The 26,743-nt window shown below is 38.3% G+C and overlaps 1 protein-coding gene across 1 annotated transcript in view; it reads right to left on the bottom strand.

Moving 5' to 3' along the window:
* MDN1 (midasin AAA ATPase 1) overlaps window positions 1–26,743 on the bottom strand; it is a 111,535-nt gene that overhangs the window by 27,142 nt on the left and 57,650 nt on the right. The window contains exons 51-79 of the mRNA XM_009281958.1: window positions 25,580–25,693; window positions 24,636–24,768; window positions 23,860–23,969; window positions 23,046–23,179; window positions 22,187–22,347; window positions 21,713–21,833; window positions 20,181–20,391; window positions 19,807–20,038; window positions 18,527–18,653; window positions 17,411–17,581; window positions 17,052–17,266; window positions 16,572–16,953; window positions 16,258–16,367; window positions 14,449–15,145; window positions 13,264–13,425; window positions 12,156–12,429; window positions 10,939–11,174; window positions 10,183–10,278; window positions 9,851–9,945; window positions 9,008–9,132; window positions 7,708–7,854; window positions 7,324–7,433; window positions 6,798–6,871; window positions 6,413–6,608; window positions 4,764–4,923; window positions 4,448–4,594; window positions 2,405–2,531; window positions 1,391–1,496; window positions 162–277 (exon numbers count right to left, since the gene is read on the bottom strand). Of these exons, the coding sequence (XP_009280233.1) occupies window positions 162–277; window positions 1,391–1,496; window positions 2,405–2,531; window positions 4,448–4,594; window positions 4,764–4,923; window positions 6,413–6,608; window positions 6,798–6,871; window positions 7,324–7,433; window positions 7,708–7,854; window positions 9,008–9,132; window positions 9,851–9,945; window positions 10,183–10,278; window positions 10,939–11,174; window positions 12,156–12,429; window positions 13,264–13,425; window positions 14,449–15,145; window positions 16,258–16,367; window positions 16,572–16,953; window positions 17,052–17,266; window positions 17,411–17,581; window positions 18,527–18,653; window positions 19,807–20,038; window positions 20,181–20,391; window positions 21,713–21,833; window positions 22,187–22,347; window positions 23,046–23,179; window positions 23,860–23,969; window positions 24,636–24,768; window positions 25,580–25,693 (5,089 nt within the window). The remainder of the gene's footprint in view (window positions 1–161; window positions 278–1,390; window positions 1,497–2,404; window positions 2,532–4,447; window positions 4,595–4,763; window positions 4,924–6,412; window positions 6,609–6,797; window positions 6,872–7,323; window positions 7,434–7,707; window positions 7,855–9,007; window positions 9,133–9,850; window positions 9,946–10,182; window positions 10,279–10,938; window positions 11,175–12,155; window positions 12,430–13,263; window positions 13,426–14,448; window positions 15,146–16,257; window positions 16,368–16,571; window positions 16,954–17,051; window positions 17,267–17,410; window positions 17,582–18,526; window positions 18,654–19,806; window positions 20,039–20,180; window positions 20,392–21,712; window positions 21,834–22,186; window positions 22,348–23,045; window positions 23,180–23,859; window positions 23,970–24,635; window positions 24,769–25,579; window positions 25,694–26,743) is intronic.

The following is a 26,743-nucleotide window of genomic DNA, read 5'->3' as shown; positions in this document are numbered from 1 at the left end:
CCTCCAATCTTTTCTATCTAGGCTTAATTGAGGGCAGGAGAGAAATGGGAAAGCGGGGGGAAGAATTTTATTTTCTTCTACCTTATTTTCCTTCTTTCTGAACTGAATTGCTTACTGTCAAACTCCTTGCCAACGTTTAAATGTTGGAAAATGCAAAATACCTCAGTAAAATCCACTGTTCTGTCAATGCAGTAAGAGATCGTCTCTGTTTGACAAGCATCTGCATGAGGTGTGCAGTGAATCCTTTGCATCGTTCAATGCTACCTAGTCCAATATCCTAAAGAAAACAGATACAGAAAAAGCGGGAGGGAACAATTAAATGAATAAGCAGACAACAACATTCTCTGTGCCTCCGTTTCATTTCACTGAGCAGGCTGAAAGGTTATGGTTTAATTGAACAAGTCTTAAAATGCAGACAAAAATTATAGTTATTACTGTTTCCCCATCTTTATTTTTCTGCATCTTCCATATATCCTGCATATAAATTTTATTTTCAAGTAGCTTCTGCAACAACAGTCATATTAAATGGCACTCCACTGCAGCAATTCTTATCAGGAATTTAGTTCCAATGGTAAAGCTACCTTACATAAATGATGATTAAAATCTAAAGAGATACCAGCCTAAATTTTTACATTCATGACCATTGCTAAAAACCACTTCCACAATTCATTTTACCAGATTTACCGACAATTACTTTCACTCCTTTCATTAGGAGGGATCCCATTTTAAAGCTTAGAATAAATGTTCACAACACAGAGCAAAACTGATCACAGCTACATTCCATTATTTATGGCCATTATCAGCTGTGACATTTGGTAAGATCATGTTGTAAAACAAGGAGTGAAGCATAGTGAGAGGAAGAGCATCTATCTGGAAGAGATCCCTTTTTCCTGGAATACTGGAAAAGCGGTATTGATTTGGCAGAGCTCATCTGTTCCTTCTACTGATTTTAGACCAATTTTTAAGCAAGGAAATATATCAGCACTTTTTGTGTTAGACACAGGCTCCAATTATGCCCAATTATAAATCTCAACTGATTTTTTTTGTGAGCACCAACTAATCCTGGTTTTGTTTTCCTAGAAAGTTTTGATTCAGCATTTTGGGAGTTTCCTTCATACACAAAAAGTAGCAATTTGGGATCTGTTGGGACGAAAGATACTGTACACTGAACAGATCATTAACTTAGTTCACTAAACTAATATTGTTCATTCATAAAACAACTGGTTTTAAAATGCTGCATTTAATGACTGGTCCCAAAATATCGTATTTTGTATATTACAGAACATAGCATTATCTGGTATCACCTTTTTACTACTAGAAAATTTCAGTCCAAGCTGGTAAAATAAAATTAACAGAAGTAGGATTTCTATTTTTACTTCGGTGTTTTTACCTTGGCAGGTGCTAACAATGCTGTCTGAAGTCTAGAGTGGCGTGCAAGTGACCGATAGAAGTACTTCTGGCATCCATCCCAGGCAGAAGAAATCTCTGTCAGCAACCTGACAGAGCACAAAAAAGTCTGATATTAGAAAGGTATATAATTCCAGCACACTGGAACCACCAGGTCAGCTCTTTAACCTAACAAAATTGCTTACAATTTGTTATTTTGCAAATGCATTGATCTTGTAATTCTTCATTTTCTCCACAAGTATTCTAGTCTTAAGGAAACATTTAATTTTTAAAATAAACTCTAAGGAAACCTTAAGCAATAGCAACAAAATCTCTATCTTTGAATGTCATTTAACTCTTAGTGATTTTTTTTTCTTACCCCCATGCAGCTAAATCCAGCTTGATAGGGAAGCCTTTATTTTGGCCTTGATGAAAAATATTATAAACTAAACCCTTACATCTGAGGAGGACAATAACCAGCATGTCTCAATGACAAAAATCACTTGCTGCCAGAAAAACAAGAGAGAAGCATCTGAAAGAACATCTTTCCTCTAGGTAAGTTCTTCCAGAAATGCCCACTTTGAAGTCTATGTATTTTTTCCTGAAATATCCGATTATTCAAATGAAGACAAAACAATTAAGTAATCCCTGTAAATTACAACTCATCTTTAATAAAATCATTAGCAGTCTACATTCTAATACGATGCTAGAAAAGCACCCAGGAAAAGCTGGATGGTGGAGGGCTAATTGAAATCTAATTCACAGAAACAATGAAACTGAGGGTACAGTTGTCAAAAGCGCAAATTAAAAAACAAACGAACAAAACCCTCACTCAGTTGTACATGTCATTACAGTATGTACAGGATTTTCCAACTGAGAAGTAATGGGAGGAAGGGAATATGTAAAATCGTAAATGAATTACAGTCCAGAAATTCCAGTCTAAATCCACATGCAATAAATTCCATATATTATAGCTGCAATTTATACAATCTAAGGGTTAGAAATACTGTGTACATACGTGGCATCCAGTTCATGTGTACAATTTACTACACCTAATGCACTACGCAAGTCCAGTGGATGTAGGTAGAGTATTTCATTATAGTCTTTTGAACGGGACCAAGAAAGACCTTTCCGGTATGACAAACCTGGAATGACATTTGAACACACATCCTTTTATGCCCTCATTCTTTTATATGAAAAATGTCACTCATACAGTTGGTATTAAGAGATAAAATCTTCTGATGTAGGTTTTTTTCCTATGCTGTCTGATTTTGACAAGTCTTTGAACATGCTGCAAGTTTTGTACGTAAGAACACATCGTAGCTTAGCTATCTTCAGCTGAACACAGCTGAAGAACACAGCTGAAATAAGACAAACATAGAGCTGTGTGTATAAAGGAGGTTGGTGGTAGTGGCCAAGAGAAAAAAAACGAAAAGCCTTGAAAGGCAGGCTACAGCTTGAGAAAGTTACAGCTATGTACTTTTAAAGCTCAGTCTTAAGGCTGTTATTTTAGCTATTTTTAAAACTGGATTAAATATGCTCATTTCTCTCAAGCCAATTAAAACACTCCTTTCAAAGTATCCTGAAGGTAAGCAGAGCCGGTAAGAAATACTCATTAACTATTTAGGTTATGTTGCCATTTTTCCAAACAAAATGGAGAACAAGTCTTAAAAGCAACACTTTTCACTGCTCCTGGTCCTTTAAGAAAGCTGAGTTAGGGATCATCACCTCATTTTTAAGACATGAAAAGGCTGATGAATGGGGAAGGTAAAGGTGTCACCTGAAATCAAAGACAGAGCCCAGTAAAGAATTCAAATCCCACGTGTTACTTAAATCATCACAGTATGTCATTCCTCCAGCACCAACTTCACAGGGCACCAATAGCAGATATTCCTTTGGCACCAGTGGGTGCAAAAAATGCCAAACACAGGAAAAGTGTATGTGCTGGAAACCTCCCGCTTAAGATTCACCTGTATTTGCAGTCATCTAAATACAAAAGGACCTTAATCTTCTGGGAACTATCTACCCAGTACACACATCAACTCATTTAAGTAGCATAAACTCCAAACACTCAAAACTACAACTGAAGCCTCCTCCCACCTCTGAGAAAGCATTTAGGATGGTTTTGTTTTCATTTACTTTCCAAGTGTTGTGATACTGAGTTAGTTTGTTATCAAAATCATGCCCTCTTGGAACCCTTAACTTCATCTTTCCAAGCTTCTTTCTGCAACCATGAGGAATAGAAATAATTTTGTTTTGTTTTGTTTTTGAGAGGTTCTTAGGATCACTGCAGGCTGGAAGCTATAGCTTCCAAGAGAAGCACCAAAACACCAAACTCTCTTCAAAAAAGAAGGAAACAATTGGCAAAGTTACATTAATTTCTACTTCTGCCTACGACTTAGCAGAATGCTGTCAGACAGCTGTGTATTTAACAAGACTGCTTACTTCTGCTAGTTTCTACACTGCTCAGTGACTAAGAACAGTTGATGAATAATTTAACGTAACACCAAAGGAAAAGGCAACAATTAATAGTTTGGGTAGGCCCTTTACCTTAAGACTAGCAAGGGGAGCAATGGAGACTGAGCTGCTGAACAGGGTGCCTCCAACGGTTCTCATCAACAGACCACTCAGTCTCCATGGCTCAACCACACCTCTGCCAAACTGATCTCTGCCAATCTGCCAATCAAGAGGTGGGCTCTCATTCTAATGAGCTAACTTAATTTCAGTTCTGGATCAGAGAATGGATACAAGATAATGAGCTTCCCTCTTGTTTCTAAAAGCTGGGCAGTGACTTCTGCTGACTGGAGATAAAGTAGATTTCTGCTTCAGAAAAGCTACTGTTGTACATCTAATGGAATGTAAGAAGAAGAGAAGGTATTTGAAAGGACGAACACACCAGGCCTCATAGTCAACAGACAGAGACTTAAATGCTTCTACATATTAGTGGCTCAATGACTTCTAGAACATAGTATTATAGTAGGTTTAGATGTATCGGCAAAAATAGTAAAATGCTTAAGAACTTTGTACTTTTAAACCAAGCACATTTTTAGTCAAAGCTCACCTGTTTTAGCAAGGCTTTTAAAGAGATCTGACAAAGCCCGTTGTTTTTGCATCTGAATATGCTTTGCCTCTGATTTCTGCTTCTCCTTATCTGCTGTCTGATCAAATGTTAAATTTTGCAGTTCAACTACAGAAACAATGATACCACCTGTACAGAAGACAGCAGGGAAAGGAAAGAGATGTGTAAATTTAACATACACAAAGCAGACATGGGAAGACAGTGTCTGGGAAGGGAACTACATATCTACACTTTTTCCATTTGTTCCATTTATGTTACAGAGGTCAATTATGGTATGGAAATCACAAGAATACTTAACCTGTGAACTGGTCAAGATTTTCCACCAAACTTAAGAATGAATTATTTTCTGTAACTGTTGTACACATTTTCTTCATTTTTTTAGTAAGCTTAGGCAGACGATACTGAAGAGATTCTGTATGAAATGTTATGCCACCCTGACATTCTTCTGGGAGTGCCCTCTGAGAAAAAAAATGAAAGAAACAGTCCAATTATACACACATACTCAAAGCTGTCTTATTTGACCATTAAGAGTAACTTGCTGCAAAAACAAGGGCTAAATTCTGCATTCATCTGAAACCCCAAAACATGCCCACATAATCCTGTGATCAGTTCAGCACCAACACAATATATGTATGTCAGGCATACATTAGTTTTGAAAACAGCCAAACAAATGGAAGGTGCTATGATCCTACTCTTAGGTGTTTGTCATGACCTCTGTCATAGAGGTTATCATTGCTTCAGGTCAGCTTCCTCAGCCTTCCAAACTCAAAAGGCACATTAACCTAAATCACTAATGCCCTCGGGGCATTAGATAAGAACACCATCACTTACTTTCCACTAGACACAAATTTAATTGCACTACTAAACAACAACAAAAACAGTAAGCAAATAGAAATTATTAAATAACAGAAGTAATCCCCCAGCACGTCCAAAGCTAATCCCTAGGGTTTGTTCAATTTAAGACTGCATGCATCTTGGTTAAGGAATGAAGACAAGATGAAACTGCAACAAGTGAAACCAACAACCCTGTTAACTATCAGTAACAGGCTTGCAAACAAACCAACCAACCAGCAACCAACAAACCAAAGCCACAACCAAACACATTAGATTTGCATCAGATTTCTGTCTCCTCACCCTACCCTCCTGACTGTCACAGGACAAGAGCAAGATCAGCCACCCTCCTGGTCTGAAGAAACTAAACAAAGCCTTGGAAGCCGAGAGTAACTGAGCATTTCCCACTCACCCCCAAATTCTGTTAAGTTACGATTGTCTCCTTGCATCTTATTAATAAAAGCTAATGAATGTGAATAAGAATCTATTTCAGGAAGAAAATTAGTTGACTTCCTCTCTGAGCTGGACAACTTAATTAGAGACACAGTAAACTGTGGCACTGTGGAGTAGGATTTATCACGTATCAGCTAGTCCAAGGCAAATGTTTGCAGTACACAAGCCAACAGCAAACATATGACAGTGTAGTGCATTCCCCTATCAGGATTCAAGCTCAAAGTAATTTTATATTTAATCAGAGCTTATATACGCACAAATCCTACAGCTACATGATCATTTGTCTGGGTCCTTGTTTAGAAAAAAAAAAGATAATAATAATTTCAACTCCCAGTCCGTATTACTGCGCTAGTAAGGAAGTAAAATTGCTGCAGACAATACGCAAGCAACTTGGAGATGAAATGTGTAACTGCTATCATCTCTATATTAGAGCATAGATATTGTGCCAAATCAATACAGAACATGCTTGTCTTTCAATGCTGCATTTCCACCCATCTGCAGTGTTTCATAACACTGAACACAAGTAAGACCAAAAAGCTGATGATATAATTCAACAGATTTGACACTTACATAAGATTTTTCTGCATAAATCAGTGAAGAGAAACATATAGATGAGAACAGAGAAAATATCCTTCCCACACTTAGAATAAAGAATACAGTCACCTTGACAACATCTGTTCTAGCAGACAAAATTTTTCTCAGCGTGTCGTTTAGCCTCTGAACTTTGGTCTCTTTGTTCTCAGATTCTTCCTGCTTTTGCAAGCAGTCCAGCTGCTCTTCCTTACCAATTTCCACCAAGGCAGGCCGACATGGCTCATCCAGAACAACTTCAAACTTCTTCATGAATTTAAAGAGGGTCCTAATTACCAAAGGAAAGCAAAAATGTTACAGGGTTTTATAATCCTGGAAATCTCTCAGCTGCTGGAAATAAATGTTTCCACTGTGTTATGAGCAGAAGAAACATTCTTGCATTCAAATTTAACATTATAGAGAAATGATCTAGAAGGAAGGTTCCAAATATGGAGCTTAATTCCAAGCTCTGAGTTACCTGCGTATTTTTTCAACGGATTGTTTTATAGCCCAGAAGCTGACGTCATTCCACTTTGAAATTTTCACAAACTCCTATTAGGAAAATAAATAATCAATGGGATTACTTATATAAATGCAATGAAGTATTTGCATATGAAAGATGATCTTTAAAGCTGATCTGCTATGATGATCTGGCGGTCTTAAAATGCAAGACATTTTAGTAAGCGAGCAAATTATTGCATAGACATCTTATTCTATTAATATATGTGTTTACGCTAAAACTGCTGCATAGCCAAATGTTGTGAAATCCAAAAGGGGCTTCACTACTAGGGAGAAACCTCCATGGCAAAATGGGAATGACCAAACATTAAAGACTTCAACCAACCCCCCCCTGCCCCCCCGAAAAAAATTATTGCCAAAGAAAATGTGAAGTATAGTAGGGATTTCAGCAGCCAACAGAGCTATTATATACAAATTCAAGTAATATCTGCTCCACTGTTCCTTTGATTAGGTCAGTACATTGTCTGAGCAAAGTTTCCTTTTACCTTAAGTTCCTTTTCTATAGGTTGACGAAGTTCAGTGATTCTGGCCTCAACACACTCTGAAAACTGCTTATAATAATTGTACAGATTCCACAGGATGCTGCACAGAACATCTAGAGGGGACAGACAATAACAAGCTTCTTTTAAAACAGGATATTCTTCAGTATCAAGAGGAGAAATGCATCCCTTTTTTTTTGTAATCATGAAACTTAGCAACACCAAAAGATGGGGTAAACTGACCAACAGTATTCTTCATGAAAACGGGAGAAACAGCAGCATAGGCTTGTGTTGTATTTATGAGCTTAGTGAACTCTTTGGAAAGTCTTGAATACCTGATGGTCAGGCTGTTGTAAAGAAGACTCAACACATGTAATGCTAACAACTTACCCTTTTCTGCTACTTGAGGCATCAGCAGGACATGGCAGTGGAAAACCAGTAGTGCTTGAAGTCGTGCATGAAACTCTCCCAGCGTGGATCCTTCAATGAAAGCTTGTAGTGTGCTGACCAGCGTTTTCAGATCCATTTGCTCAGTTTCTGAACATTGCACCAGAAATTTAGAAGGAAAGGGGGAGAAAACAAACAAACAAAACTCTACATGAAAATTGTTGTCTCCTCTTTGTAAACTTCCAACTAAATATCAGGTCTCTATTAGGAAAGGTTCAACACAAAATAGGAAAGGGGCATGGGGGAAGAAGAATTCTAATTTAATAATAAGTAAAACCAACAAACAACACACTAGAAGAAAGGAGAGGGGACAAGAGAGGCAGCAGTAAGATAGCGACTGAGGAGGCCAGCGACATGTCCAATTTCAGAGAGTATCAGATGTTTAAAGAATACTTGCTATTCTTTATGAATGAATGGCTTTTTCGGTTATGATGAGCCATAGTACAAATTAGTCACTGCCAGTTCCTTAACTCCTCAAAATCATGAAGACAGAAATAGAACTTAGAAGAATCTGGTAGAGAATACAGTGTCTTTAGGGCATTACCTATGGAAGAAGACATGCTGTCTACCTGGAGATGTAAAATAACCCAAGGATCTGAAGCTCGTCAGGTAAGTGCATTAATTAGTCATGAGATTGGAATAACCCCGCCTCATGCCAGAGGATGCTACTTTCATCTTCACAATTTCACTGAATTTTGGGGAGGCAAGGGACTGAGAGCTATATTCTTTCCCCGATTTTATGTAACGTGAACACCTGCAGACAGATTTGCTAAGAACAGTATGTACCAAAGCATACTTACTGTAAGAATTCTTTAGGCTTTATACAGAATGTTAAAAGCAGTTCAGCTGGGACACGAATTATGCTTTGTGCAGTTAAAAAAATGAGGCGCCTTTTCCAGCTGGAGATGGAGGCCTCCTCCCCTCCAAATCTGTTTGAAATGTTTATATGTGCATGACAAAGTAGAACTGTGGTAACTGTCTTTTAGATGCTTTTTGCAGACATTTTCTTTCTTTACACCACCTACAATGTTGGTCCTATGAGAGAGACAGGTGGCTCCAGAAATAAATACCAAGCAAAGTTCACTCTATATGGAAGACCCTATACAGTCATGGAATTTATTGTAGGGCAAAGGGGACAAGAACTACCCCTGAAATTGTCAAACTCTGGCACTTAGAACCTTAATTATGCATTCTTAGTAATTGCTGGAACTGCATCACACATTCATATAAGGACAGCACTTACCTTCTGTGTTTGCCTCTGTCTGTTCTTGAACATACTTCTCAATCATCTGATAGATTGAGAACCAGTGCTTTGTGGATTTCTCTACATGCTGCTTCATAATATTGTCCAAACTTACTGACCAGCAACTAGAAACAATAAGGAAGGGGAGAGAAGAAAAAAATAAAGCAAAAATACTGTGGGTAGTTTGGGCTCCAAACACTACAAACTTTATTCTCTGTTTCTACTAAACTAAAAGAAGATTTTACAAGATGGACTAATCTGCATATATGCTTAATATATACAATCAACTCTGGAGGATCACTGCTTTGCCACTATTATTAAATATGAGAGAAGAAACACAGGAACTAGGGACGGTAAAACAAAACCAGTCAGAGCCAGATTCAAAAGTGTCTTTTCACAAAACTTGAGGTAGACTTGTGGAATTCCTGATCATGGCATACAGTGGATATAAAAATTTTACATGGTCTTAACAGGAGACTGGACAATAATTTTAAGGAAAATTTAATGGGGATTGTTAAACAGAAAACACTGCAGGCTCAGCAAACCCTAGGAAGAAAATAGGAGAACACTGGGAAAATATTAGGATGAAGTACTGTAGTTATCGGTCCTGCTTCTATTCCTCCTGAGGCATACACATAGGGTCATCATGGGCTGGACATGCTCATTCTGAGCCAGTACAGCTGCTCCTTTGGGTTTTTTTTTCCCCACACTGTTACTAGGACAGACGCACACACACAGAAGCATGTTCCATGATTAAGGCAATTCTGCATTGGAATGTGTCTCTGTACAGAGATGGAAGCTTACAGTATCTAAGAAAAAGCAGTAGGGAAGGACAGTTCTTACTTCAACTCCAATCTACGCCACTGAATAATCAGTTGTGTGACCAAATCAAGATGTTTTCGCAAGGACAAAGCTCGACTAGCATTTTCCTCCCAGTCCTGGGGAGAAAAAAAAAATAAAATCCCCTTTATACAAAGCCAGAAATTAGTCTTTGCATGGCAAGACTCATGCAGTACTCTGGATTACGTTCCTACTCCTTAAACTTACAGCATGGAGCAAGTTCACTTCCCCAAATCCTGGAAAGCAGACAGCTTTCAGTTGTTTTTATCATGGCACCAGTACAAATAAGGAAACATAAAAGAGAAAATAAAAGTTTCCCTTAGCTCTTTTCTTACTTGTGCCTTTGCAAGAAGAATTTCCAAGCCATTCAGGAACTTCGAGAGAGGACAAGAGAGTGGAAAACTCCGGATTCTGTCCATCACAACTAACAGCTGCAGAATAAAAAACAAACATTCAACCTATAGTAACTGATCTCCAACAGAAGCAGTCATGAAGTTAAGCTAATTTTTATTAGCATAACCCTCCTCTGCAAGAGATAAGAATAGGTTTTTTTTTTAATTTTAAACTGCTTCCTTGTTTTAGTATAAGCTCACTAGTAGCTCGCTGAAGGCCAGTACACTCGGGGAAAGGAACACAGGTGACCTAATGCAAAGAGTTCCAATCGATTCTGAGTTTCTGCGTTACTGTAAGAAATATAACCTGAGGGCCACACAGGCCCCGTAAATGGGACCAAAGATATCCATTTTAAAGCACTATGAAAAAAAGAATTTTGGAAAAAACAGGAGCCCGAACAGCAAAAGACCTCAAGAATCTTTGAAGTATGACAGGTTGAAGATTGCTTAAAGCTGTAAGATCAGAGTAGGCAGTGAATACCACTTAACATTTCGTAACTAAAACAGAACAGCTAATAACAGCTAATACCTCTTAAGAAGAAACAGGTGTGACTTCAAAACATCTGCATAAGTAATACAGACAACATCTAGGCAAGTGTATGCGTGCACATGTCTATGCATATCTATACACATATTTACACACAAATGCAATTCTAAAACGCTCCAGTTTTCCCCAAACATTTGCTGAGGTATCTTTACCTGCACAAGTACTGGATGCTCCGGCCATTCCTGCAGTAACCCATTTACTTCTTTAGCAAAATTATCAAGTACAGGTTGGCACTGTCGGACTTGCTGAATATTAGGATGTTGGTAAAAGTCATACGGGCCATCTTGCTGCAGCACAAGATCTGAAGTTAATTCCTCAAAAAAGGTATTGTGAAGAAGAGTGCTAACTAGAAGTTGGCTTCCCAAAAGACTATCATTCATTTCGGCACCTAGGAAGCAGAAAAAAGGAAGACCTCACACATGCTATTAATTCTTTTTTCAGTTGAATAGAAAAAGTTTTTTTTCCTGTATCCCAAGCCTTAGCATGTTATGTATTACAAGGATACAAGAATATGCCATACATAAGCAATGAGATGGGAGTATGGAAGAAAAGAAACATACTTAAATTTTACATCCTCTTTATCAAAGTTTCGTATAAAAGTAAAATCAGCATCCTAAAGGTGGGCTGTGATCCTGTCAGAAAACCACAGTTCCTCTGTGCATAAATTCACATCAAGGAGATATTTACTACAAAATTAGTAACAAGGCTCTGTGAAAAAGTAATCCGACACAAAAAAATCAGATATATTGCACCTCAGGTATGAACACAAAAATAAGTTACTGCAGAAACAGCAGCTCTGTTGCATTATCTGCTGCTTCTTAACTGCACCCATATACACTTATTAGATCAGAACTGAAGTATAAATCTGCTTTGAGAGGTGATGACCCTGAGGTCTCACATGTTGTTACAATGATTTACACATCAAGTGTGCCAAAATTCAGGGTTAAAAAAAATACTTTTCTTTTTTCTTTTTTTAAATTGTAGAAGGTCCATTTAAACCAATTCTTTTATGAACTTAATTGCAATTTTTAATTCTGGGAAATTTCTGCAAGTGCATTGTCTTCCACAGGATTATGCAGATGCAAGTGATCAAAATTTCACTTAGTAGAGTTGATTCAGTTTATTCTTAAACTGTGTTGGTCTTATATATTAACAAATGGAATAAAAAAAAAAATCCATAAAAGAATAAAAATTAAAGCATTCCATCAAGACAATTCTGAACATGGGGCAAATTCTTTGGAAAAAGAAAATTGACATTTGTGCATTTTTCCCCACAACAGGTCTGTTTCTTGACCTGCAATATGATTAACTTGGAACAAGTCATTACAAAGCTAAACCTGCACATCTGAAATATCGCTAGCAATCTTACCAATTAAAGGATAGAATTGCGACACCAGGCATGCACCAGTCTGATAGCAGGAAATAAATGTACTGAAATAATGTTTGGCTTGATGAGAAGGCAGACTCTGTTGATACCACAGGGATCGAGCAAAGTTTAAGCACAACTGGTGATGAACCATCATTACTGTTTGCATAGAGCTCTTGGACAAAAGGGCTCTATCAACTTTCAGCCGGTCTTCCAATGGATCTTCAGTTTCCATTTTTTCTTCTAGGCTTGCCTGAGCTGTGATATCTTCAAAGTCCTGCAAATTACACGATAATCAAAGGCCAATCATAATTTCTTCCTTTAACACCTCCCCTCCGTACCACCCTTTTTGCACTTTTTGGCGTTGTGACAATATGCTAATGACTTGGAGCTGGCACTATATAGATACACTGCCTACCTCACAGCTCAGATGTCAGTCTGAAACAGAACACAGGTGAATAGAACAATGAAGGGGCATAACCACAGCAGGCAAGAGTGCAGTACAGTGAGCCCTGAGCTGCTGCCAACAAAACCTCTTTCATAAAAAGCAGCAGCGGTCTTATCTGCCGATAAACCACCTCAATGCTGTTTGGTCACTTGAAGATCTGAACTATTACATCCCAACAACACACTGACACATGTAATTGTCTCATGGATTTCTGTACTGCACAACATTGCCTGGTGAAGACACACTTCGAAAATCATTCAGTAATGCAGGCCAGTTATATCTGAAAAAAGTCTCACAGCTTTATTTAATCAACGAGATTAGCCTTCTTCAGAGGTAATTAAACCTCAGCAGACCTTACTGGCTAAATGAATCAAACTCCAGAATTTTACAACAAATAACTAATGATATTGTCATGCAGCAATTTGGGATTATTCAAGCTGAACCACAGTACAGTTCAAGTCCAGAAGTTAATTCCAAAAAATTTCTACAAGCAGAAGGGAAAATAAACTAAAAGCACAGTATTTAATACCCTTCTATCAAAATCTACCGCATGTTTTTCTTTTGGCTGAAGGAAAAACTTAATTCCTCATCTCATTTTACTTAAAGCATGCCTTTTCAGGAGCTACTTCAGACATAGTTTTTGTGTTCTGTTACAGTTGCTACCTTTTCATGAAGGGGAAATCTCCTCCTAAATTCTTCTTCTTCCTCCTCTTCCTCACTCCGTCCTTTCCCATGACTTTTACTTCTGTATCTGTACAGACTGCGTTCCATTGCCTCCTGCTCTTGGGCACGGCGTTCCTGTTCATCCCATTCATTTATAATTGCCTATAGAAACACAAAGCAGCATACTTTTACAGAAGTTAATGTTTAAAAATCACCTCATCACCTCATATTTCATCAAAAGGGCAGCATCTATCTTGTTTGGCTCTCTCCTCCTCTACAGTCTACAACAGTATAAATCAAAGCCATCTAACTTGAGAGAAGATTTGTAAATTGCCCTCTCAACAAACCAATGAGGAAAAAGCACAGAAAACAATATGCAATGGAGTGCTTGGCCAAGTTCTCGTCTCCTTTCTTAACCATTTTATAATTGGGATTTTTTTTGGTGTGGTTTTGAGTTTTTTTGGTTTTTTGTATAAATAAAATCTTTGGTAACCATTACAGGCTACGATTTCATGTCTTGATAAAATCCCAACAAGTTAATCCAATATTTCAGATTATGTTAACATTATCTTTTATCAATTCAATGGGGGGGGAAAAAAAAGTTTAAGAACATTATACTGACAATTATAAAGGTAGAATCACAGAATAGTTTGGGTTGGAAGGGACCTCCAAAGATCATCTAGTCCAACCCCCCTGCCATGAGCAGGCACATCTTCCACTAGATCAGGTTACTCAAAGCCCCGTCCAACCTGGCCTTGAACACTTCTGGCCTTGAACACTTCCAGGGATAAGGCATCCACAACTGCTCTGGGGAACCTGTTCCAGTGTCTCACCACCATCACTGTAAAAAATGTCTTCTTTATGTCCAATCTAAATCTACCCTCTTTCAGTTTAAAACCGTTGCGCCTTGTCCTATCACTACAAGCCTTGATAAAAAGTCTCCTTCTGTCCTTATAAGCCACCTTTATATACTGAAAAGCCACAATAAGGTCTCCACGGAGCCTCCTCTTCTCCAGGCGTAACAACCCGAACTCTGTCAGTCTTTCTTCACAAGTGGGGTGTTCCAGCCCTCTGGTAATTTTTGTGGCCCTCCTCTCGACCCGCTTTAACAGATCCATGTCTGTCTCATACTGGGGACAAGGTAGTTCAGTGCAAGAAACCTGGCCACTGGCATTCAGATATTACCTGACACAGATGTCTAAAAAGCTGCAGGGATTTCTGGTCCATCTCTCCTCTGGATAGTACATGGCATCGAAGATACAACAAAGCATTCACTAGGAGCTGTTCCAGAGTTGGGCAAGGCTGCTCTACTCCCTCAGATTCTCCTTCAGAGTGCTTCAGAGAAAACTTTTTAAGTCCATGAAGGACCTCAACTGAATTCACTGAGCATAAAATTTCTGCACGAGCAAAGTAAGTGGGGAAGGCATGGCCAATAGAAGGAAATGTCAACAAAGAAGTGAGGAGGTTGGTCAGATCAGCTGGACGCACAAAACTTTTAAGCGCCGTGTAAACTTCAGAAGCCACTAATCGCATGCCATGTTGCAACTGTAAGATGGCAGCTTGCAGTGGAATGATGGCATCAGGGAATGCAGCGTACTCCTCTGCCAGGTGTTTTCTAAACTGATGGTGTGATTGTTGCCAAGATGCTTCTTCATTTAACAGGTTTTGTATTGCCTGGAGTGATTTAGGTCTTTCCCCACGGAGGAACTTCAGAAGGCGGGCTAAAAGATCTTGGACTGAAGAAACCCGTGCTATACTGTTGATGTACTGGTGAGCCTCCTGGTATAAGCAATCGTAGGGTGGAGCTGGAGGCCTGAAGGCCTTTTTTCTGGAAAGACTGCTTATTTGCTCCTTCAACCTTTGCATTCTTTCATGCAACAGTCTGTTAAGAAATAACATCAACCAGTTTAGACATATAAACATATTTCATATAAACATGTTTATATCTATATCTAATATAACAGTTAGATATATAAAAAGATTCATCAGAAATATTCTGCTAGTTTGTGTGAAACAGCAAATAAGGAAGAAAACCAAGAAGTGACACCTGTATAGCATGCATATGTATTTCTCTTTTCCCCACACACACACTTCAAACTTCAATTACTTTTTTGCTTGCTACCTGACAGCTCTGTGAGCATTAAGGAAAAAGTAGTATTACTGGAAGCAATTGGTAAAACTCAGCCATTCAGAACTTGCTTTCAATGACTATCATTCTCTTTAAGCAATAGCATAGAACTATAAGATCCTCTATGTCTATAATGAAATCGAAAACTTCCATTAATAGTGGAAAATCATGAATAATACCCAGTTTTTATCTGCATGTACAAGGGATACCTGCAAACCTGCACAAAGGAGAAATCTCTGTTCACTTAAAATTTCCTCCTCAAGTTCCTCAGCTTAAAAAAAAGATACCCAACAACAAAACAATGGCTACAAATTCTGAATGTCAGTGTACTCTATGTAGTAAGATATTTAATTCATCCACAGCACCCTAGGCAAAGGCTGTTGCTAAAATACACATCTGGAGATTTCTACCCAGTGCAAATCAGTCCAAGAACACTGCAAAATAGCACTGGCATCTATCAAGGCCTTGAAGAGTTACAGTGATAGATACACATTCTATCTCATTTCAATTTGTTGATAACATTGTCACATTTTAATGAAACTACCGTAATTTAAATGTATGGCTTTATTTTCACTTCTGGGCATAGCTTCAGTTTTATCAAGATATGAAGGCCACTGCTTTAATTGTTGCATTTACAGCAGTACAAAGCAGTACAGACAATTCCTTAGTCACTGCATGGAAACAGAACAGCTTCTGTATTTTTCTTTATCACCTCAACATGCAAATTGATACTTTCAAATCAGCAACCCTTATTTCTACAGAAGAACACAAAAATTGTAAAGCTGTGGAGAAAAGCTTTGGAGCCCAAGCCTCCAAAGATGAAATTTCCAATCTAAAAGAGAAGAGTTAAGTGCCTAAGATGTTACCTGAGATGGGGATGAATATAGTTGCTGACTGCTTCATCTTCAATACTTTTTCCTGTATGGAGCTGGGATGAGAAATCGTTTGTTTTCCATTCACACTCCAGCTGGTATAACTAAAAAGGAAAGAAGAAACCATTCTCTGAGGTTCTGGGTTTGGTAACCAAGTAGGTACATCGTCTTCTTGGACATTAAAAGAAGTTCTAACTGTACAGTTTAAAAATTGTGACCAAAGATTTGCCCAAGAACACCCAAGCCAAACTCCTTTGCGTTGATTTTATACATTACAGAGGTAAAAGCCAACTCAGCTCAGCACTCACCTCTTCTTTTGCGTACTTGAGCTTGTATTCTCTTTTAACAGCCGGATCAAACCTGGTCTGCGGAAGCCACACCTGGATCTGCACCAAACCAATATTCACCCAGAGGCTTCCTCGCCAAGCTGTCTCTGGTAACTCCTTAAGCCCTTCCCCAAAGAACTGCTGCAAGCAAGTGAGCAGGAGAAACAGGAATTCTTTAGGAAGTAACTCCTGATCAGTGATGCTTCTAAGTATCTTGAGAAGGTACTCATATGCAACAGGATCCTTGAGGTTAAGCTTCTCACAGCACTCCAAAAATTCTTCTTGAAGATCCATTGGAACCAGATCTACCAGAGCAGAAAGTTGTCTGCCTAGCATTATTCCTTGTAGTCTAGCATCTGTGTATCTGGAGGCAAAGGAATGAAGAAAGTTTGCATGTGGTAAGCAAGCTTCTGTAACATGCCTGATTTAAACTACATATATGTGGAAGAGAGGTCTTAATACCTAAAATCTGCTATTGAAGAGACAGGCAGGTTGGTCCACAGTACTGTGCTGACTTCATGAAGCTGCTGTGCTCTCTCCATCCATTCTCCCAGTGTCACGTGGGATGATGACAGAACAGGAAGCCCACTCACATCCCACTGGCTTGTCTTGCTGCTGCTAGTTAGAATTTCAAAGAAGCACTTTGAGAAAACGGCTCGGGTCAAAATACCTGGGCCCTAAATTAAGAGATTAAGAGTTAGATTGTTCAGATGCAACTTGCACTGACTATGCTAGAACTTACAGTATTGATTTAGAAAGCTGTTGAATTATTTAATAAGAGTATTCAGCCTAGTTGCTTGATTAGGTCAGAAGAGACAAACCTTCATAGAACAGTTCATATGGGATTTAGAAAAGTTCTTTTCCTCTGTTGCAGGTAGTGGCCTCCAAGTCAACCAGTAGTCTGGGTCCGTGGTGAAAGTACTGCTCCAAAAGGATGCTAATGCAGCATTAACTAGTTGAGATGACAAAATAGACATTTCTTCAGGGGATATCTAAGGAGAGAGAAAAACCTAGAGCTGAGAATAATTTACAGGGAGCAAGAGAATCACACAGACAGACAAAGAAAAAGGGGAAAGAAAAAAAAAAAAAAAGAGTATGACACTTTTTCAGTAGGGATAGTACAAGATATTCCTCAAGATCCTTTTCAAATTCACATAGCGTTTGCTTGCATCTCTTCTCAACAAAAAGAGTACACTTCCTGAGGCCTGCACTGCCTCCTTCTGTCTGTGGAATATGCAGTGTGTTTACAGAGCAAGTTTTCAGAATATAGCCTCTAGTCTATGACTTTGCAACCTTTTGTTATGATACACGGAGGTTGCATAAGCATGAAACAGGTAAAGCTATCCAATATTCTGCTCCAAAGCATTTAAAGTGAACTTGCTGGTTTACTGAGCTTTGTGGGAACACAACCACCACTGTATCATAGCTAAATATTAACCGATCAGAATTGCTCTGATGTATTAAATGCTCTACAGAAAATGCATCGAATAACTGTCTCAGTCTATTTGATTTGCAACACACACCTAAAAAAAAATTTAAAGGAATTTAAATTTTCTTAAATTTAACAGGAACAGAGGCAAGTATTTTTCAGCATAAAATTACTTTGAATACATAGATACAACCAGGCTGGCACCTGCCATTCAATCAACTTCCTGTTTTCCATTAGGTCACAGATGGATGAATGGAAAAATAGGACCAAACTAGATCATACAGAACTATGTTATTTAAGACTTTGTTGTGTTTTATTTATGTTTTAATGTTGTGTTTTAATTATGCTTTTTGCAGGCTCACAGTTAATAACCTTTCTTATTAAAAGAAGGAACAACTATTGTCAGGCGCAGGTAGAAAAACTGCATGTCAAAAATCTTATAGATACCTATATTGAAGAGTCTGTTGAAAACTTCTGCAAGACTAATTAAACTAAAACTTGTTCTTACTTCATTAAGGTGTAACAAGTGCCACAGTCCAGATAGCTGGTGAGAAGCAGCTGGTGTCAACTTCAGGGAAAAAGCTATAAGCTGAACTAGATCTGAACATACGCTTAGTTCTTGACTGCAGTTCTCCCTGTAGCAGGTAAAAGAAATACAACCTGAGCAATGCTTAACCAGGGCACATGAAATAAATCATTTGGGTAGTAAAACGAATTGGGAATGGCAGGTGAAAGTAACAATAATGAAGACTCCCTGAATGGTTAAAATGACAGCATTTTAAACATTGGAGAAGTACAAGCACTCAAATAACACTCAAAACACTTGCATCCTTCAAAGTTGGCAAAATCTAAATACAACAAAAGGGGGAAGAAGTGGGATCTTCTGTAGCTATAAGCTACACGTTCAGCAAAACATACAAAACATCTGGAGACAAACTGTCTTCCAGCTTTTTAGTTCTTGTGAAAATCAGAATTTTGCTGAATTCAAGAGTGAATCAGTGATTCTAGGAGTCTTATTGCGCAAAAAGTTACTTTCACTGAAATCCATAAATGAAGAGCTCTCTCTTAAGGAGTGGTAAAACAATCAAAAAATAGATACACTTGGCTCCTTAAAACAACACTAACACTTCTTAAATTAATAATGTTAATTTAAACTACAAGTATACGTGTGTAGTTTACACAAAAGGAAGCAAGCATGCTAGTGTACTTTCTCCATAACCAGGTCTAACTCGGTCTTTCTGCAGTAGCCCCCGGCAACATGGCGATAAACATCTTCATGTTAATTCCTAACATGAAGGACTCTTCTATTTCATTAAAAGGCAAATACTATGTATTTCCAAAAGGAAAATACTATGTCCCATTTACTACATAAAAGGTTTTAGTTCTCCTCCACCTATAATCCATTCTACCATTAATAAAGCAGTTTCTGAAGTCAAATGTGTTTACTCCAAGGGGCTTGGACATCAGCATTCCCATATTTGCATCAATAAAGTAAGTTAGAAAAGAAGAAAACTACTCCCTTTGCTGATCCTTTTTATAGCTGCCCAAGTGCAATTCTGCATGCAGACAAGGAGTGCATATGCATTTATAAACATAAATATATATAAGCATATGTGTGCACTACATACATACATATGCATATACACACAGCCATATACGTATAGTATGTGTATACACACACACACAGATTTACACACAAATGTAAAGTACCGAAGTTACAGCTTTTAGCTAGGGATTCTGATTCTCATGAAAAGAATACAGGATTTCTTTCTCCAGCCTCCTTCTTACCTTCTTGTACAAGCCTTGGCCACATAATCTGCTGTCAGTTTGTACTGCCAGAGCATGCCTATATATTCCATTGCAGGCCACAGCTGAACCCGACTGCAGAGCTGGTTTAACAAGGCAGGGTCTAACTGGTTGGAGACGGTATCTTCAGTAAACCTTTCTTCTGAATGACTATATATGACTCCTTCTGCTCTCAGTTGTGAATGTACAGCTTTCAAAAAAATCTTTAGTTGACCTATTTGACAGAGCATAAGAGGCACATAAATGCATGTACTATATTTCTTTCCAGTGAACATTTCACATCCTTTCCATTTGTACACAAAAAGAATGGAGATGGCAGAAATCATCCTCTTAGGCTCTTCAAAAGTGTTACCTACCCAGACTAACATCTTCTGAATGATTGGCTCTAATTATCAAGCCATCAGCTTGCAGCAATGCTTTCTTCATCTTCCATCCAATGGCAGCAATTTTCAGACAGCACATTTTTTCCTGCCATCTACTTTCTCCACAGGCCAATCTTAGCTCCAAGATGTTAAGTGGTTTGCTGAGAATTTTTAACTGAGAAAAACATTCCATGCCCAGTTTATCCTGGAAACACAAAAAGGACATTTGAACAAGTGGCAATTTGTTTCAGCAGTGCTAACAAAACAACAAACAAGATCTGTGACTGCAGTCAAAACCGAGATTTCAAATTCACATGCACACGACTGAAGTACAAGTATATATAAACCAACCTGCAACAACTTAACCACAATTCTTTTGTAGCCCTACTCAATACAGCAGGAAGACAGAAATCTAAATAGTTGGCCACAATTCCTCCTTGTCAAGTTGTTTTTTTCTTTTGCTTCGTGAAGAAACTACATAGATTATGCAGACAAAAAATATTGCAACATAGCAACTAACCTAAACTAAGGGCAATAAACACACAAACTAATAAAAAATGCCAGAAGCTACTGTCACTTAAAAGAAACTGGCATTTTTACATCTGCAATTTAAATACATTTGCCTAGAAAAATCTCCCCAAATTCTCAGTAACCACTAAACATTCTTTAAAGTCCCACAAAGTATGCATATTTTTGAACAGCTGAGTATCTTTGAAACATAAGGCCATAAAAACCTAGGGCTAATTACTAATCACCAACCTGAGAAGCTACTGTCACTTAAAAGAAACTGGCATTTTTACATCTGCAATTTAAATACATTTGCCTAGAAAAATCTCCCCAAATTCTCAGTAACCACTAAACATTCTTTAAAGTCCCACAAAGTATGCATATTTTTGAACAGCTGAGTATCTTTGAAACATAAGGCCATAAAAACCTAGGGCTAATTACTAATCACCAACCTGAGCAACCTACATGCCTACTATTGCCCTGCTTTTAAAAAGGGACTTATATTCTTTAGAAAATTTTACTGTAAGATTTTTTAATTGAAAGACACCAATTGGTGAAGTAACTTAAGGAAAAAAAAAAAACCTGTCAGAGTTCAAAGGCCTTGTCTTGGTAAGTCATAAGGCAGCCCCATCATCCTATGCAGTATAAAAGGAAGTACATGGTCTATTCTATATGCACATATGTTCACTAAATAATCAAGTGGCATACTGATATTCACAAGTCTCCAGAACAGAGCAAGTAGTAATATTTTTATGTTTGTGCACCACTCTATATTAAATAATTGCTATCTATACAAAGCATAATTAATAGTAGAAATGCTGTCTGGATAACTGATATATTTCACAAAAAAGATGTACATTAACATATGCTGAAATTGTCTTTTTAATCAATCTAACAAGTCCAAAAGGAATGTATTTTTGCTGGCCCGGAAAGCAAGTGCTGCAAAACTTTACGATTATTTTAAAGCATATTTGGACATCACTGGAAAAACAAATCTTTTGCAAACAGAGTACCAATACCTTAAAAGGAAGAGGTCTTCCTAGAGACTTCTGTAATATCTTCATACTGGCAGAAATACCAGCAGGATTGGCCAAGCAGCTCTGAATGTGCTGTGAAACAGACTGAATTTCCTTGGAAACCCTTGGAGATTAAAAAAAAAAAAAAAAGCCCACACAGTTAACTCAGAATTTGAGAAAAAAGGCAAAAGGACGCATGAGAAAGAAAAGTCCTTTCTCTTAAACTTCCACTAAAGGGGCAACCTAACTTTAAAGTACAGAAAATGGGTAAAAATTCTAGATGATCGTTTGGGCAAGAAGAAACCCAATGCTAAGAAACCTTAATTTTAAAAATTAACAGCTATTTAATACATTGCACTTGCATCACTAATGGAACACAACTTGGACACTTACAGCAAACAATGTTAATTAGCTATAATATTTGCAAAGGGTAATTTATACAACCATTTAACAGAAACACAAATCAAAGCCACTCACTTGTGCTGATCTGATCCAATAAGCATCTGAGGAATTCTGTCAATTAGATGCTTCATTACCCAGTGCCAGTGCAGAGACAGAAGTGACAACCCTGGTGAATCCACTGTCAGAGTGTCAGAGACTGCCCAGAACCGGTCACGCCACAGCAAGCAGTATAAGATCTAACAACAAGCCAAAAAGGTTACAGTTTTCCCATTGCTAAGCCCTGCATGTTACAGAATACTGTTTACTTCAAGCAAGAGAAAATGCAAAACATTGTCACTTTCATTAATTTCAGAATCAAGCAGTGCTTTAATACTTAGTGGCACACAGCTAGCACTCAACTATATGTTCTCTAAAATACCACAGGGCTCTGCTGGCAGGTGGAACTACACAAGTCAAAACCAAGCAATCCTGCACCAAGTCTACAATGTCATTGTCAGATTTCAGCAAAATGAGCTTCGTGGTCTGAAAAGGGAGAGGGAGAAGTGAACCACCCCTGTGACCTGCATGTCAGCTGTTCAGATTCAGATATCTTTATCTGAGATGGATGTGGATACTCCCTTTATCATTAGTGGAGAGAAACAGGCACTTCTATGGCACAATGGATATCTAGGTCCCAGGCGTATACGTTTAGGTAAGACAATTCCCACCCTGAGTATCTGCAGGCTGAAAACCTACATTCCACACAGAAAAGAGAAGATGGAGCACAAATACAGCCACTGAAACAAACATGATCATTTGCCTGGTATCAGGCATATTCTGAATACCAATAGAAACACTGTAGTTTATTTCACGGTCCCTGAAAGTAAAAATAGTGTTCTGCACACTGTCTAATTTCACATAACTCCCATAAACATACTCTGAAACGTCTACTCACATCATGCATGTCATCATCACTTAAGGCCACCTGAGTAGACTTCACCCAGTGAAATGCAAACGCATCCCAAAGTTCAAAGAAAGCAGCAAGGTTGACCACGATCGCATGAGGAAGGCAGTTGTAACTTCCTGGATCTGAGGTTTGGGGAAGAGGGAAAGGAAGGGAGAGACTGAATATTCCAGCCACATCACATGACAAGTAAGGGTCAATTTCTGATCACTAGATCCTCTCTGTGGTTGGCGGAAAAAAACCTGAAAAGATCTAAGAATCAAAGTAATAAAAAGTATTCCTTTACTATTTGCACAATTCTTTATTACCTTTACACATTTAATATAAAAAAAAAAATCCAGAATGAAGGAAACATTGATCAATTGCTTCTATGCAACATACTAACTTCATCACTAAATTTTTCCCCTTTGCTTTAGGAGTAAACATCCTAACTACATAAAACAATCGAAAGAGGATTAGAACAAAAGCATGTCTGAAGAACTTGGTTATTCCTACTAGCCAAAGACAAAATGCAATTCCAATTTCTCTCCACCATCTTCCCAAAGTTTAGGTAATTAAGAGAGAAGTGACATGCACTCATTACCTAGTAGAGGCTGGACATAAATGCTGTAGCATAAGGTATATCTAATTTAAGAATAATGTGTTACATATCATATTAGTCCTCACCTGACTGCTTTACAGTCACATGATCTTCCTTCGCACATTCAGGACACACCGTGTTTAAAGTACACATTTCCTAACAGTGCAAATTAACCATATTTCAAATGGACCATAGAACCGAAAGGAATAGTGAAAATCAACCCACCTTTGCGGAAATCTAGAGACATTCTTAAGACACTATTTCTTGGCTTCTTGCTGGTAATCAAATTCTTCTCAGTGTAGCTTCTTTTTTCTCGTTCAAGAAAGAATACTGCCCTGAATTAAAAGTAAAGTTGTTAGAAATTCAGTATCATTTTAAAGCCTCTGCCTTATGAGACCGGTGAACTACAAAAAGTGACATTTGATATTTCACTCTATTACAAAACAAGAATCAAGTGCAGCCTAACTAATTGCTTGATTATGGTTTCTGCAGAAGCAAGCTTCACAAAAAACAGGCTCCTGACTTCAGCAATCACCAGGAAGGAAAAAGGAGTGAGCTACTAAGCAGATGCAACACCACCACTTGTAGGATATGTGAGTAGCTGCTTCCTTATACTGTAACTGCAAAATCTGTGCACTTTTTGCTCTTATTAGGAAAAGCAGTCCAAATCCAAAAGCAGGGCAGCTATTTAAGTTTTATGTCAGAGATTTTACACTGCTGCTTCTGCCCCTTTTATGCTTTATCCCACAGTTCTGGTTTGTCCTTGAACTACTCCAGCCTATATGGAATGCTGGGAGCCCTGCTCCCTATATTAAGATTTGGTTTAGTCTGCATCTTCAGAAAAAAAGAAGCAAAGAATTTAAATACCCGGCAGAGGTTTTGTACAGGTATTTTACACCACATCGATCAAAACCTAAAAACATACTTGGCAGATACTGCAAGTGTTTATACAGCACTGATTAGTCATTGGGCAGTCTTCACAAGCTTTTTCTGTCACCTACCGATTTGCTACAGACTTCAAAAGGATTAGAAGCTGATCTGTGTGTTCCATTTCTGTATCAAAGTTCATTGAACTTCTAATGATATCCAAAAACTGCATATTCCATCTTGGGTCCAGAGGCATCACATGTTCATCTGGAAGGCAGACAAGGTAAGACAGGACAGCAGTGGAAACTTTATTCAGTTAAAGACTCTCCTCAATCCCCCTGCCTGTGCAAGTAGATTACAGAAAGAAAGAAGGAAGCTTAAGAGGAAGGCAGAGTCTTAAGCTCCCTCACTCCAGATATCCAAACAGAAAAGCATTAAATTGCCTGCAGGTACCGTAAAACAGAACCGTGAAAGTAAACTAACCAGTGGTCAGAGTACCCAAAAAAAGACAGCCTGGAAACTCAAGTCCAACTCCCTTTTCCTTTACGGTCCAGGTGAGATACCTAGGACCATCCATAACGGGTCTAGCGTCACCATATGTAGCCTTCATGCACCTAAAAAGCTTGGAAAGGAAACCAGAGACCTGAGCTCCCTGTAAAACACCAGGGGAAAATTATAGGCTTCAATATAGGTTTCAGACGAGCCAACACAATAAATGCGGAGAAAAAACAGGATGCCTAAACTATCCAGTCAGAAAGGCATTAGATATATGCATCACTCTTAAGAACATCGCTTAACTCTGAGCTGTAGGAATACACCTGGGTCACAGATACACAGTCAGGATTCATAGTCATAGCGCTCATACCAAATTTGCATAGGATGAATGCATTTAATTGCCATATTTGCAGTTCTAGACAGCAAGAACAGCTTTGTTGTTATTTCTTTTGCAACAAAAGCAATGTACAGTTAGAATTTAGCCTTTGTTTTGTTACACACATTTCTTAAGAAGGGTTGCAGTGTGTTCAGAGAACAAATAAAGGAAGCATCAATGTCTTATATCAGTTTTTTTCAGAAGTACCTGTCATGGTTGGCTGTAGCAACTTGATCATGTTACTGACTCCAGATGAGAGGGGACTGGCATAGAAACTACCAAGGGCTACAGCACCTGCTTCCAGTTGAATCCGCACTGGATCTGTAGGTGAAGGGGGGGAAAACATAGGTGTAAAAGACAGAGCGTTTAGTACAAATAAATAAAACTAACTTCAACTCAGCCAGCACAAGCAGCCTGAATCTCATCTGTGCATGCACGCTGGACATGCTGGTTGCTCTTATTTTGTATTAGCTCTAAGAGGTCTTAAAAGCAGTCAGAATATCATGGCCACAGAGATAAATCCAGTAAGGAGTTCTAGTTAAACTGGTGATACTTCATGTATGCTATCAAAAATATGGTTTGTGAAAATCCATGACTTTATACCTTCAAATCTTCCTCTCAGTACATCTGTTTTTGATCTTTTTTCCCAATTAAAAAAAAAAAAAAATCACATAAGAGCACACCTGTCATTAAAGTAACTTTCTAGATATTTTCTGGTTTATAGGTACACCTGCCTGGAAAGACAGTAAGATCAAGGGGGAGCAATCCCATTCATGTAGGGACAATACAATCTGAGATTTCACACCATACAAGGAAGCTAAGTGTGTGAATTACTTGGGCTAATGCCTGCCTAAATTCTCCACAAGTTTAATGCGATTAATGTAATTAAGCAATGAATACCTCAGCTGCTATCCTGAATGTTCAGGCAACACAGCTTCAGGAAATTTCAGTTCTGCAGTTTCCTGGCTTTCTAACCATTTGCATTTTAACACCAAGTAAACAGAAGATATTTTACTCTTTTTACTGTCACTATAAAAAAAAAAGTGATGAGAAAGGCATATTTGCTTACATAGACCAAGAGGTATCCAAAAATAAGTGTAATTCAGAAGCAGTACAAGTTACATGCATGCTTGAATAATAAAAGGCAATGTTTAGCCCGAAGTCTCCTCTTGTCCCTAAGATGCACAACCTGTTTCTGTCTCTCCCTGGAGCCTCAATGCCCTTGATTTAGTGTGGTGTGGTGGGTTGACCCTGGCTGGATGCCAGGTGCCCACCAAAGCCTCTCTATCACTCCCCCTCCTCAGCTGGACAGGGGAGAGAAAATATAACGAAAGGCTCGTGGGTCAAGACAACAACAGGGAGAGATCATTC

This window comes from Aptenodytes forsteri, unplaced genomic scaffold (genome assembly GCF_000699145.1).
Source record: "Aptenodytes forsteri isolate BGI_AS27 unplaced genomic scaffold, ASM69914v1 Scaffold20, whole genome shotgun sequence".
NCBI lineage: Eukaryota > Metazoa > Chordata > Aves > Sphenisciformes > Spheniscidae > Aptenodytes > Aptenodytes forsteri.
Note: the sequence above shows the minus strand (reverse complement) of the source record. Positions and strands in the feature narration are given on the sequence as shown.